This window comes from Strongylocentrotus purpuratus, unplaced genomic scaffold, assembly GCF_000002235.5.
Source record: "Strongylocentrotus purpuratus isolate Spur 01 unplaced genomic scaffold, Spur_5.0 spur5_scaffold_9, whole genome shotgun sequence".
Taxonomy (NCBI): domain Eukaryota; kingdom Metazoa; phylum Echinodermata; class Echinoidea; order Camarodonta; family Strongylocentrotidae; genus Strongylocentrotus; species Strongylocentrotus purpuratus.
In genome coordinates this window covers 17,880,238-17,893,837 of record NW_022145615.1, presented here as the reverse complement: position 1 = coordinate 17,893,837, position 13,600 = coordinate 17,880,238, and the positions used below count along the sequence as shown (strand labels likewise).

The following is a 13,600-nucleotide window of genomic DNA, read 5'->3' as shown; positions in this document are numbered from 1 at the left end:
CACAATGTCTGACATATTTTCTCCTGCATTTGGCGGCACCGAATATGATACAAAGTGAATGAGCATAGATTATGACTCCAGCTCTTAAAACTCCTTGGTGATAGTGAACTCATTTCGTAACATACAGTTGCAACAGTGAGTGCTCTTCGTGCCACGGCTATTCAATAGTCATATTGTTTTTTTTAATTCAATAGTAATACCAGCTAAAATGCCTGCTTCATGGAGTGTCGGTCAGAAAGCAGCTCTAATGGCTGGGGCTTCTCTCCCGTCAGGTTACGCCTGGCTTCGATGGAAATATCCAAACCTCAAGACTGATGTCCAATTTTTTCTTCGTTTGGTAAAGATTGGGAAATTATTGGAAAACTGTCAGAAATCTAAACTCTTTATTCTTGATATTTTGGAGGAGCATGCCAGAGCAAGGCCCAACCATCCTTGTATTCTATACGAGAATGAAAGGTACACATACGCAGAGGTGGCGGGGAACGTGAACCGCACTGCTCGGTGGGTTAGCGGTTCGGATCCCATTTTGAAGAAAGGAGATGTTGTTTGTGTTTTATTACACAATGGGCCTGCAATCGTTTGGACTTGGCTTGGTTTGCAGAAGAAGGGTATCATAGCAAGTATGATCAATTACAACCTTAAAGGATCAGCTCTTCTGCATTGTATTAAGGCCAGCCAGCCAAAACATATCATCTTCGGTTCAGGTAATAATTATTCTTACTTCATTATAACATCCTGAAATCATATAGGTTCGGTATAATGATGTCATTATCGATGCATGTATTATGTATTTGGAAGTAAGTATAATGATTTACTTTGTTGAAATAGCACTTTACCAGGTACAACCGACCAAAGCGCTTACAGTATTTGTTATTACTTCGGTAACTTGATTCATTTACTTTATTGAGCACATATTATATTCTCCACTCCTTGAAGAATCCATGCAGTAAGTCGACTTTGTACGAGCGCGCACATGCTTATCTAATCACATTCACGAAAATGGCTGAACAGTCGGTAAATAAAATGTACGCTACCGACGGGATTCCAACCCACGGCCTTTGTATTCCCTGTCAATTGATTAAACCACTCGACTACAACACCTCTACGTAGTATGGAAAGCGCATCCCCATATTATAAAGGAATAATTTAAATATGTAAGTCCATGTCTGAATAAATTGACAGCATGAATTAAAACCTTCTTCTTTTAACCATTTACGTGTGGTATGCGGCTAAAATAGTCTAAACTTTGACATTGTACCTTATTCTCATACATCTAAACGATATGTATTCTAAACATTCTCCAAGAAGAACAAGGAAAATGTGATTATAACATGATTATAAAAAGCATGTCTCCTGATATCTTAGTTGTGATACCTGATTGTAAACTTGATAGTAGCACTGGCCAGATATTAAATAGAGAGGAAAAATATATCAAACGACTCAACCTATTCCTTTCCCGAAACGTTCTACAGAGTTCCTAGACGCGATCCTTGACATCCAAGCTTCACTGCGAGATCTCAGGATTGGCCTGTGGATGATAAATGATGCTCGCATCCCTGGTCTTCTACCACCCGATGATGTGGTTACCATGGAGATATCTACCGTGTCTGGAGAGCAATTTCCGACCGTGCCCATCACAGGCCTTGGTGATATAGGGGCTTATATCTTCACCTCGGGAACTACAGGTACGATGTTTCTGGGACTTATAACGGAGTCCCTTTTTTTTTTTATATATATATACTTCTGGTTTTTCAAGGCCATCGTTGAAATTCAATTCAAAATTGAATAAAAGACACTTAATGTGGCGCCGCAATAGGAACGTAGTATTATGCGAACAAGTAAAGTGTCTTTTATATTACTGCTATCCTCTGTTGAACGATAATAGTAAACTACATTTAAATAAAACTTAATGTCTCCCGGCTCTTATGTGATATTCATTCCCCCTGTTTGATTTGATTTGATTTGATTTATTTATTTCTGTTTGATTTTATTTTTCTTTTGCATTTTTACAAAACAATATATAACAAAGAAACATTGCAAATTTACACATTCGATTCGATGCAAGCAGACAATGTGTGCACCATCTCCGGTTCTTGAGTAGTATATTAGGCGTTGTGGCGTGCGCCTGTAATCCAGCTAACAGTGGAAGTTACAAACTGATTCAGCCGAGGACGCAGGTTTGAAATTGAGTCACGTCTTTCGGATGGTGACATTTAAAGGTCGGCCCCCAGACGTAAATAATCATATCTGATTGACACACGTCTGTAAAAACACAATACACACACATATTCCTATGGTAAGGTCATATAATTTCAGGGCTTATGTCAATTTCAAACTCAATGGTTTTCAGCATCATGTATACCAGGTCCCCATTCCTCTCCTATGGTGGCACTGTGGCAAAGTGCCGAGCTTAGGTTCGAACCTGGTTCGAACCCACGATTCTTGCAGCCATAGTCTGCAGTCCAAAGCACCCGACTACCACACTCCAAACATCAACAATGAACAACCTATTATATACTTGTTTGTACCCGGGTTTGTACAAAAAAAAAGAGTAGCGGGCAACATGTGGCTGTACCTAAAATGAGACAAAGTTCCAATCAATTTATGCATAACTTGATAATCATGATATCAAATCAATGTATTTGTTTGTATTAAAGTCCGGAATCAAAGTACAGTTTAAATGACCTAGATTTGACAAAGAATAGATATCAGACCTTTTTTTATAGGTCTGTCCCTCATCTTTGACCTCCCTCCCACAGTTGAATAGGAAAAAGGAAAGGGAAGAGACATGAGGATAAAGAAAGGAATTAAGAGAAGGCAACATGAAGAAAAAAAAACAGAAACCCTTTTCACATCCCCTCCCAACACACAATAACCTCGTTCTATATATTCCAGCTAGTAAAACTGATGAGCCTCTTCCGTCCCCAGTTCCCCCTCAATGGCGAACCCATGTAACGCCTCTGCAATAATGTAATTTTTATTGAATGCGTTATGTTCTTCTTGCCTGCCTAAGAGATTCCAACATAATAATATTCAGAGCAGTTTGCAAACTCTTACATATTCATATTCTTGTATCAGATTTTCCCCCTGAAAAAGTGCCCCAGGCCTAATTTCCCATAGTCTCTGACAAATTAAACATTGTTATCGACGTAGACTTTGATCGGAAAATAATGAAACCACCAACTATTCATTTCTGCATCAAGGTAGTGACATAGGAAATAAGTACACCATGATTAAATTACCCGTAGGGCTACCAATCCATGGTAGAAAAATACTATATAGATCTATTCGATATAAAATATAGGATGAAACGTCATATAAGAAAAGGGCTTTCTGCAATAGATGTAGAGCTGGGATCCAGTTTAAAATTAGATTCAGAGACAGCGTGAGGGAAATGAATAGTGCTGAGTTCGGGTTGAATTTAGAAATTGAATTTTTGTTTGAAGATTATTTCGAATAAGTTGTCTACGGAGTATGATATCGTGCAATCTCCTCATCCACATTTTCACCACTACCATCACCATTTCCGTAACCACCGCCATCACCATCACCCAAACCAATACCAGCAGCACTATCACCACCGCCACCTCCATCACCACGGCCACCACCACCAACAGAAACACCACAACTGCGACCACTACTTTACTGACACCACCACTCCTATATTAAACCACAACCACCACCAACACCATCATCAAATCCAAACCACCATCACTATCAGCACCGCCACCCCCATCAGCATCATCACCACCGTCACCAAAAGCACCACAACCGTCACCACCACTACCACTATTCCACCACCAGCAATCCCATCAACAACACCAGCATCAACCCCCACCACCATCATTACCACCAAAACCACCAAAACTGCTTTTACACCATCATCACCACCACCACCATTTCCACCACCAGCAATCCCATCAATAACACCAGCATCAACCCCCACCACCATCATTACCACCACCACCACCACCACCACCACAGCCACCACCACCTTCACCACTACCACCACCAGCATTACCATCATCATCATATGTCATGGTATTGCTCTAGCCTTCTTCCATACCTTCTTTCACTCCAGGAATGCCAAAGCCGGCTATCGTTACTCACGGTAGAGCAATTGGAGGAGGTGCATTCTCTAGCATACAGGTTGGTGTATCACCATCAGATGTCTACTATATAGCGCTACCTATGTATCATTCATCCGCACTCCTGATTGCAGCCTCGGGGTGTCTTTACACAGGTAAACCTTCTTATCTGTATTTAATAATCAATCTGCTCATATTTATACTTTCATTGTAGAACATGTCGGCAGGTATTTAGTTTCAGTTTTCAGTTTACAGTTTTATTTTTATTTCCAACAGAACAATACATATAAACAATTATGACAATAAAATCAATCACAGAAATCAATGATCATTAACATAATGCATTTTGCAAATCATTAACTGAATTACAAAAAAATGTATATATTTGCTCTAAGTTATGTTTTTTTTTATAAAGTAAAAACTGTGGAAACTGAGAAGCAGGGCTTGTAGAATGTGAATCCCTCAAATAACGGTAATCCTAAACGTATGTAATTAATGACAAATACAATTTGAACAGAAGAAGACAAAGGAAACAAAATAGATAAATATGTAAGAGCGGAATAAATTTATATTTATAAATCTATAATTACAACCGCTGATACCTATTTAATGACACATTAGACCGAGTCTTACACAGGAAAAAATATTCTCTCTTTTCTTCTTCTTTACAATAAAAGATTCCTTCTTAAATAGACTGATAGTTAAACTTTTTGTATTCATTAAGATATTATGGTTCGTATTTTTCGTTTAGAAAGAGGGAGCGAGCGGTCGAGGGCGAGCCTAACGTAGTTGTGAATGAAAAGCGGGCAACAGGTTCATACTATTGGCTAGGCCTTTAATTTCCCAACTGAATCCTCTAACAATGCATCGTTGCCCTGGCACCATGCCTTCCCGTTTTATGCAACTTGTCTAGAGAATACTTACCTGATCAATGTTCTAAAATGTTAATATTTTGATATATAGCCACGTAGATGAATTGGCTAAAATCGAGTATTTGATAGGGTAATGCACCGATTATATAATTCTTTTGTGATGGACATGATTGCAACGAAAATGAGAGAGTAGCAACGAGATTGTGTTTCAAAAATATCATCAAGGGAAAGTAATATTTCTCTTGCTATTCAATCCACTGAAACTGTACTAGGGGGCACCATAGCCATTGCTAAAAAGTTTTCGGCGTCGCATTTTTGGGATGACGTCAGAAGGTTTCAAGTAACTATCTTCCAGTACATCGGGGAGGTGTGTAGATACCTCCTGGCTCAACCCAAGGTAAGAGGATGTTACAGGTAGTATATAGGTACAGTGTGTATATACCTCCTGGCCCAACCCAAGGTAAGTGGGTGTTACAGGTTGTATGTGGGTGAGGGGTGTATATACCTCCTCGCTCAGCCCAAGGTAAGAGGGTGTTACAGGTTGTATGTGGGTGAGGTGTGTAGATACCTCCTGGCTCAGCCCAAGGTAAGAGGGTGTTACAGGTTGTATGTGGGTGAGGTGTGTAGATACCTCCTGGCTCAGCCCAAGGTAAGAGGGTGTTACAGGTTGTATGTGGGTGAGGTGTGTAGATACCTCCTGGCTCAGCCCAAGGTAAGAGGGTGTTACAGGTTGTATGTGGGTGAGGTGTGTAGATACCTCCTGGCTCAGCCCAAGGTAAGAGGGTGTTACACGTTGTATGTGGGTGAGGTGTGTAGATACCTCGTGGCTCAGCCCAAGGTAAGAGGGTGTTACAGGTTGTATGTGGGTGAGGTGTGTAGATACCTCGTGGCTCAGCCCAAGGTAAGAGGGTGTTACAGGTTGTATGTGGGTGAGGTGTGTAGATACCTCCTGGCTCAGCCCAAGGTAAGAGGGTGTTACAGGTTGTATGTGGGTGAGGGGTGTATATACCTCCTGGCTCAATCCGAGGTTAGATGGTGTTACAGGTGGTATATATGTGAGGTGTGTATATATTTCCTGGATCCTGGTTAGAGGGTGTTAAAGGTGGTATATAGGTGATAAGCTCTGGTTCTCTGGTAATAAGTTCTTATTATGATAAATTGGTAATCGTCCCTCGAAAAAAATTGGGCAACATATTGTTGAACCCTTGGTTCACATTTTAAAATATTTATTTGTTTCTTATTACAGGAGTTGTACCACAAGCTATGAAACTTGCTTTTAAGTGGTTCTCGTTTTTAAGAAAGGGGATCCACTACAGCTGGTAAATTATAGACCAATATTTAATTGATATGGCTATTTAAAGTTATTGATTTTTTTGTTTTTTAATGTTCGAACAGTTAATGTTCTCACTTCATGTAATATCTCATCCGACTCGCAGTTTGGTTTTCGAGCAAAGCACAATCCAACACATGTACTCTTAACGTGAATAAATAAAGTAGCATGTTCCATTGATAAATGCGAATATACTTTAGCGGTGCTCCTGGACTTCTTCAATGCTTCCGATACGATAAACTATCGTATTCTTCTTTACAAACTCTCAAACTCCGGAATAGGAGGAAAAGCTTTAGAGTGTCCTAGGAACTACATCCAAAATAAATAACAGTATGTAGTTATTGATGGTGTTTATTCAGGTATCTGTTTACCTGACTACAGTGTACCCTCAGGGCTCAATTGTAGGCCCATTATTGTTTATCATACAATGTACATAAATGACGATTTTACCTGGGGCTGACGATGCTTGCCAAAAATCAACTTTCCGGTTTCAAAATGTGTTATAATGAAAATTTAATATTGTCACCAAAATATACTATTATATTAATAATAAACTATAAACGAACCACCCCACTGTAAACTGTTTCGTGTCGTATGCAATTCCTGGCCTCAGTCTTTTACCTGCTATGAGAAGTGTTGTAAATTACTGATAACTCTCGTGGATTTTTTTTTTTAATAATTTTTTTTAAATTGCACAAAGAGAGAGAACGACGGCGACTATCCTCGTCGTGTGAGGGCGGTGGGTAATGGCTTGAGACCCGACATCTGGAAAGAGTTCAAGACGAGATTCAACATCACTCAAATCTTTGAGTTCTATGCGGCTACTGAGGGTAACTTTAGTTTCCTTAACATCGACGGTCACGTGGGAAGTGTCGGCAGATATTCATGGATTCTCAGGGTCAGTGCCCTTAAATATACACTCCATTTGCTCTGAATTTACCGTGCAAATGTATTTTGATCGATTTAAAAAAAAAAATTGTTATGGACAATGTCTTTCTAAAACAAAGGCTAGTTTAGATCATTGTCGAGATCTTTAAACAAAAACCTTTCGAATATGAGAAATTAAATTATGAAAAAGAACCATTAAATTTCGCTTATACTTCATTCTTAAAGATAAAGACCAGTTATGGTCATGCGATTGCATTGTGAAAGAAACGTTGTGGAATCGATCAGAAAAGGTTGATCATCTAGCATATAGGTATTGGTGTGTACTGCAAGGTTCTGGAATCATCAAAATGATAAGAAATTTGGCCCAGTCTTGATAAAGTTACAAGCACTGTACACGGAAAGATGTATATGGGACTACCCCAACACTTGCGCAACACGTGCGTTATATCTATCAGGTCCAAATATATATATAATCATTTACCAAATATATCAATTAGTAGGCGGTTTCTCGGCAAAATTTGTATGATCACGTATTAGTCAAAACATATTCTTTCACATGATTGGTAAATAAGAGCTTCCATTTCATTTTTTGAGAGGGGGGCGTTTCCGAAACTGGTCTTTACCTTTAAGGTGATACGCAGCCCCCAAAGAGAAAGGAATGAAGAAAAGGTTTTGAACCCGTTTCTTTGGTTTGCGATAGCATATAATTTGGCATTTTCAAGTCGATGTTGACATCATAATGTCATTATGTTCTTATGTCAATATCATGTCATGCTATCCGTAACTTCACCACAGGTTGGGTGTCCAGATATTTATCACCTAATCACTGTCCTCGTTGTTTCTTTATATGACTTTTATGCTTGCAAAAATCCTCTGTTAAGCTTTCATAAGATTTGATATGGACAAATTAAGAATTTACTTGGATTGTGTTTTATTACATGGCAGAGAATGCTGGATAGAGTGGAGATCGTCGACTGTGATTATGAGAGCGGAAAACCGAAACGAAATCCCGATGGTCTGTGCGTTCGGCTTCCTCTAGGTAAGATACTGAGCATCATGTCATGTGACCATCATCAAGGGCGTATCAAGACATTGGTAAACAGGGGGGGGGGGGGGCGATGTATAACAGACAGGCTCTTGTGCTTAATACTTATATTCCCGTAACGTCGACTTTTTGTTGATTTTTTGTTGTTGATTTTTTGTTGTTGATTTTTTGTTGTTGATTTGTTGTTGTTGTTGTTGTTGTTGATTTTTTTTTTGTGCGGATCCAAACAAATTTTTGATTCCCTTGGCAGCTAGTCCCTAAACATTTCACCCCTCCACCTGTTTAACACTTTCTGAGTATGTCACCATATCTCTATCTAGCTTCATGATAATCTGCCCATATCACCCCTTTCCTCTCTCTCTCTCTCTTTTTTCCCTCTCACTCTCTCTCTCACTCTCTCTTTGTTTCTCATTTTGTCTCTTACTCTTTTTCTCTCTATCTGTCTGCCTTTCTCTATTTCATTTTCTCTTATTTTTTGTTTGTTTCGTTTGCGTTTTCACATATAGCATTAAGGTTTCCATTAATGTCATCACCATTGACATGCCGCATAACGGCAACTCATGATTGAATACAATTTCATTACCTTTATAGAGTACTTAAAGGTAATACAGAGGTTTGGTATGGAGTCATGTATTTGGTTCAAATTAACATATTGGAAGCACATGCGATCCTACAATATTCAGTGATCGTTGTCGCGGTTGAAACGAGTCTAAAGTGATGATATTGTAAATAATAACTCTTTATGTTGTATAGCTCTCTCTCAAGGTCAAGATATCAATTAAGCTTTGTTAATGTTTCTTGACTAAAATCGACCGATTAGCGATTCCCGTTTGGAAATTATATATCACAACTACATATTCAGAGATTTTCATGGTCGCAGCTACCATTGTACGGCCGTTGGCGCTATTTGAAATTTATCAAATTTTACCGGGAGCACCGGTAAATGTTTATATTCAATTTTTCTCGAAGGCAGAAATGTTTTAGGGGCTAAATTTTCTAGAGCTTATAATACAATGTACATCCACAGGGCCATCCAAATATATTAGAATTGTATAGAATCACTGTCCACCCAATTTTCAAAATTTCCCAAAACTTTGTATTACCTTTAAGAACGAAGCATGAGACGACTCCCACACGTCGAAAAAGAGAGATAAACCCTCATAAATGTCAAGATGGCTGATGCTCCTTACGAAATCTCAGGAGTTTTAACACTTCTGAAAATGTAAGAACCAACTTTTTCGTACGTGCCTCATATTTGCTCTTCCTCTTATTGACATGGGCCTGGACAGGGCTAGCGAAACCAATTTAGCCCCCGTCCTATTTGGACGACGATCTCTGATCCGCCTCCTAAAAGGGATCAATTAGTTTATCCTGTTTTATTGTTGATCATATGAATTAAAAATTCTACATTCCATTTCACCGTCAGGCTCGACAGGTTTGATGTTGCTTAAGATCACGGAGAAAGCAGCTTTCGTTGGATATCGTGGACCAGAAGAGATGACAAAGAAGAAGATTGTAAGGGATGTGAAGACAAAGGGAGACGCATACTTCAATACCGGTGATCTCATGAAGATCGATGTCGATGAATACGTTTACTTCATTGACCGGCTCGGAGATACATTCAGGTAGAAATATCAAATGCCTCACGTTTAGAGAAATACAAATTATGTAATATATCAGAGAAGAAAGGGACTCCTTTTTGCTCTTTTTATAGCATACTTCAATATTTTCAAATTAGAAAAGATATGTTTTATAATATCCTATTTTAATGTTTATACCTATTTTATCTGACTGCTAATGTAGTTTAAGAAAATCAAACAAACGTCTTAACATTCTTTTCGAGGGATTTGGTGATTGAAGGTCAACGCCTCTCTAAAATTCTTAACTTATCGACTTGTTTTCGTATCCAGGACGTCTAGTTTTCGAGACTGCTGCTTGACCACTATACCATCAGCATGTTACGAAATTATTAGCTTTCTCCTTTTCTGTTCTTCTGCCTCCTTCATTCGGAAAGATTCTTACTTTAATACAGGGCTTGTATTCTCTTTGAATTCTAATGATTATTGTATTCCTCGTAGTCTCATAATCCTCTAATGATAACCCTGATTTTTATTTTTGCTGATGAATTGATCTTTAAATGTATCTGGTGTACATGTTTCTGACTAACTTGTTTTTCCATTTAAGTACAATATTGTACCCCCCCCCCCAAAAGTGACAAATGATACAAATGAGAAAAGGTGCGTACATTGTGAAAAAGTAGATGTAAGGGAGTAACGAAGGCGATTTTGCGTTAACACTATGTGGGGGTAGTCCTAAAAGGATAGTAGTTGAATCTTTCATGGAATTAAACACTTCTAAAAAGAATTGAAGTTCAAGTAAATAAATGGACTACGTTATTTTGTTTAGTTTTTCTTGAAAAAATCTTTTATGTGTTTATTTACTTATAATTATCTTTAACAAAAAGGGAATCCCCTGACGTTTCGAATTTATAATGACTATACTCATATGCTGTGTTATGTACTTTTTATTTTACAAACTAAGGAAATTACAAGTTATGTTGACTACAAAACAGTTACATTTCATTATTTCTTTTAAATTTCTATAGATGGAAAGGAGAAAATATTTCTACCCAGGAAGTTTCTCATGTTCTTGCTTTATTTCCAGCAATACTTGAAGCTAATGTGTATGGTGTACATGTGCCGGGTAAGATTTGTCAGATAATGTCATCTTCAACAGAAGTAGTGTGTTATGAATGGTCATTAAAATGATTCGTATGTTTAGAAATTAGACCAGAACTTTCAATTACATAAGTTGCCATTTCATTTGCAGAATAAAAACAGAAGCAAGAAAGAGAGACCTCTTTAATATTACCCGGTGGTTTGAAAATGATAAAAGGGTTACAAAATTTCTATCTGTGAAATTTACCATACTGAAGTGACGTTGAAATGAAGAAGAAAAAAAACAGAACATGACATAACAGTACTTTCATTATTTACCGCCATTCTGTGCTAATTTACTTGGAGAGTATTACGACGAGTCTACATTAATAGGTACATCATCATAAATACCCGTGCAATTAAGCGGTGATTATTTGCTCATGTGTGTCAAGCGGAAGAATATGTTTCTGCTACCAATCTGATGCTATTAATAACACAACTCCTTCAAAAACACCTATAACTTTCAAGGTCACAATGGAAGGGCGGGGATGGCATCAATTGTTTTACATAAAGGAGCCACCTTAGATTTCTCAGGTCTCTACCAGCACATCACCTCATCCCTCCCGGACTACGCTCGGCCAAAGTTTCTCCGGCTTCTCGATGAGATGGATCTAACCGGTACCTTCAAGCACAAGAAGACTGAATTGGTAAAGAGGGGTTTTGCTCCTGATGGATACGGAGAAGTTTACATCATTGAACCCTCAAGGAAGACCTATGTACCAATAAACCATGATCATATCAAGATGTTAACAGCAGGTTATTCAAAATTGTGAACAGGTATACAACATCGAGGCTTAATTTGATCATACCAACACCAAGTCATACTAAGTTTTAAAAGATTAACAATATTGGGTAATATCATAATCATATCAAGCTATTAATAACAGCTAGGTCTTTCCAAGCCGTAACAGATTTACAACATCGAGCCATGACTTTATCATATTAAGATGTTAGCAGCAGGTCATTCCAAGTTGTAAAAAGATCAGAAGAACTTTGTATCGAATCATTATTACTATTAGCATTATGCCATTTTATTTTGTCCCTGATTCATGTCATGGTATTTCAGATGATGAAATTTTAGAGTACTTGGGAGCGTAAACAGCGTGTTGAAGCCTTTACCCATTATTTGCTATACACCTTCTTGTTAGCATTCCCCCCTCCCCCAATTTTTGGCATGGGGCCCTGATCCCACTGTCCCCTTCCTGGGGTCACTGCTCCTGGAACAGATTGAATATTAATAATGTGCACGCACCGACACAACATATTTCATATTAGAGAGTGTAAATTATTATGCGACAATATTAAAACCTAATGTAGTTTCTATTTTACAGTAACAAATTTTGTTCAAATATTAGACATTTATCACTTTCTCAGTAGGCCCGTAGAGAGCGGGTTTAGTTAACATTATGCTGTATTTCTAGTTGCATGATTTTATGTACACTTCTACACAAAAGGTTGTAACAATAACATGTTGAATCGTCATCAGTACTTGAAAATATGATATTTTATAATTCGTTGTATATAAAAGTGTCGTAGTCTAATGGTTTCAGTACTTGAATTGAGATGTGAATGTCACTTGTTCTAAACCTTGTTAGTTTCTAATATGCTATTTAATTGTTGTTATCATTTATTATTTGTATAATATCGATAGTCTATTACGTTTACTTCGTATCATCATGATTATGCTGATATTGTATGGTCCTGTCAAGAAGTTTTATGTAATTAAGAGACAACCACCTTAGAAATATAACTCAACAATAAATCATTACAAGAAATTTATTTAGGACTGGAATAATGAAGAACAAATATGTATCTAAAAATAATTTTCCTTCAGTTTCATATAATCAATGATGGCTTTTTCAGTTACCCAACTGCTACCACAGAGGGCCTTGGGTAACAATTGATGCAATATGTTATATACAAGAGCATCTAAGATATACAGCCCTCTTGTCAATTACTTGTTGAAAAGTATTATTTAAAACCAGTTATCGTTATTTGGTTAAAGATTAAAACAAGTTAATTGCACAATTTTCCGACGTATTTGATCTATCCGTTTTCAACACTTATCATAAATTCGCTACTATTGAATAAATCGAATACTTGATTAATTCTGCATTACTTGTTAAAACAAGAAAAAGTTTATGAAGAATATAACTTTCACCACAATGCAAAAAAGAAGAACTATGCCAAGATGTTAGATTAGTATATTATTGTCGTATTGCATAAAGCAGCTTTCCAACTGAAATTAAAGAAATGGTAGAAATCTAATGAATCTCGTATTTAAAATTGTATTTTTCCTTTCTGCCCTGAATGTGGTTTTACAGTAATTACTTTTGTAATTACACTTACAATATATATATATATATATATAAATATACAGAATAAATAATTTAAGGTTGATAATCCTCCGTCGCGGTGATATACACGAAATAATTTAAAAAATGAAATAGGTTTTCATGCACATCTAGAAATTTGCTTTAGCGTCTAAATTGTAATTGTTGTGGAAAACAATGAAAATAAGAGACGGGAGATAATTTAATGAAATAAATGTTCGCTATATCATGTATATTATTATGATACTTTGCATGTGACTCACCACATTACCATGTAATAATCACGTAATGTGAAAATATAATTGAAGGCATTAAAATTTCGCAATT

At 37.3% G+C, this 13,600-nt stretch overlaps 1 protein-coding gene across 1 annotated transcript; it reads left to right on the top strand.

Moving 5' to 3' along the window:
* The first annotated feature begins 29 nt into the window (after window positions 1–29).
* On the top strand, window positions 30–13,252 carry LOC590092 (long-chain fatty acid transport protein 6-like). The gene is made up of 10 exons (XM_030976356.1): window positions 30–704; window positions 1,473–1,685; window positions 4,082–4,298; window positions 4,840–4,873; window positions 5,154–5,357; window positions 6,991–7,188; window positions 8,124–8,217; window positions 9,650–9,848; window positions 10,829–10,926; window positions 11,409–13,252. Exons 1-10 carry the CDS (start codon window positions 209–211, stop codon window positions 11,711–11,713), a joined length of 2,058 nt encoding a protein of 685 aa, XP_030832216.1. The 5' UTR covers window positions 30–208; the 3' UTR covers window positions 11,714–13,252.
* The last annotated feature ends 348 nt before the right edge of the window (window positions 13,253–13,600 follow it).

Excerpts from the sequence above, each read along its gene's own strand:
- LOC590092 (XM_030976356.1), top strand. The coding sequence starts at position 209 with ATGCCTGCTTCATGGAGTGTCGGTCAGAAAGCAGCTCTAATGGCTGGG. Across the intron at positions 705-1,472 it reads ACATATCATCTTCGGTTCAG|AGTTCCTAGACGCGATCCTT; the intron begins GTAATAATTATT and ends AACGTTCTACAG. Across the intron at positions 10,927-11,408 it reads GTATGGTGTACATGTGCCGG|GTCACAATGGAAGGGCGGGG; the intron begins GTAAGATTTGTC and ends ATAACTTTCAAG.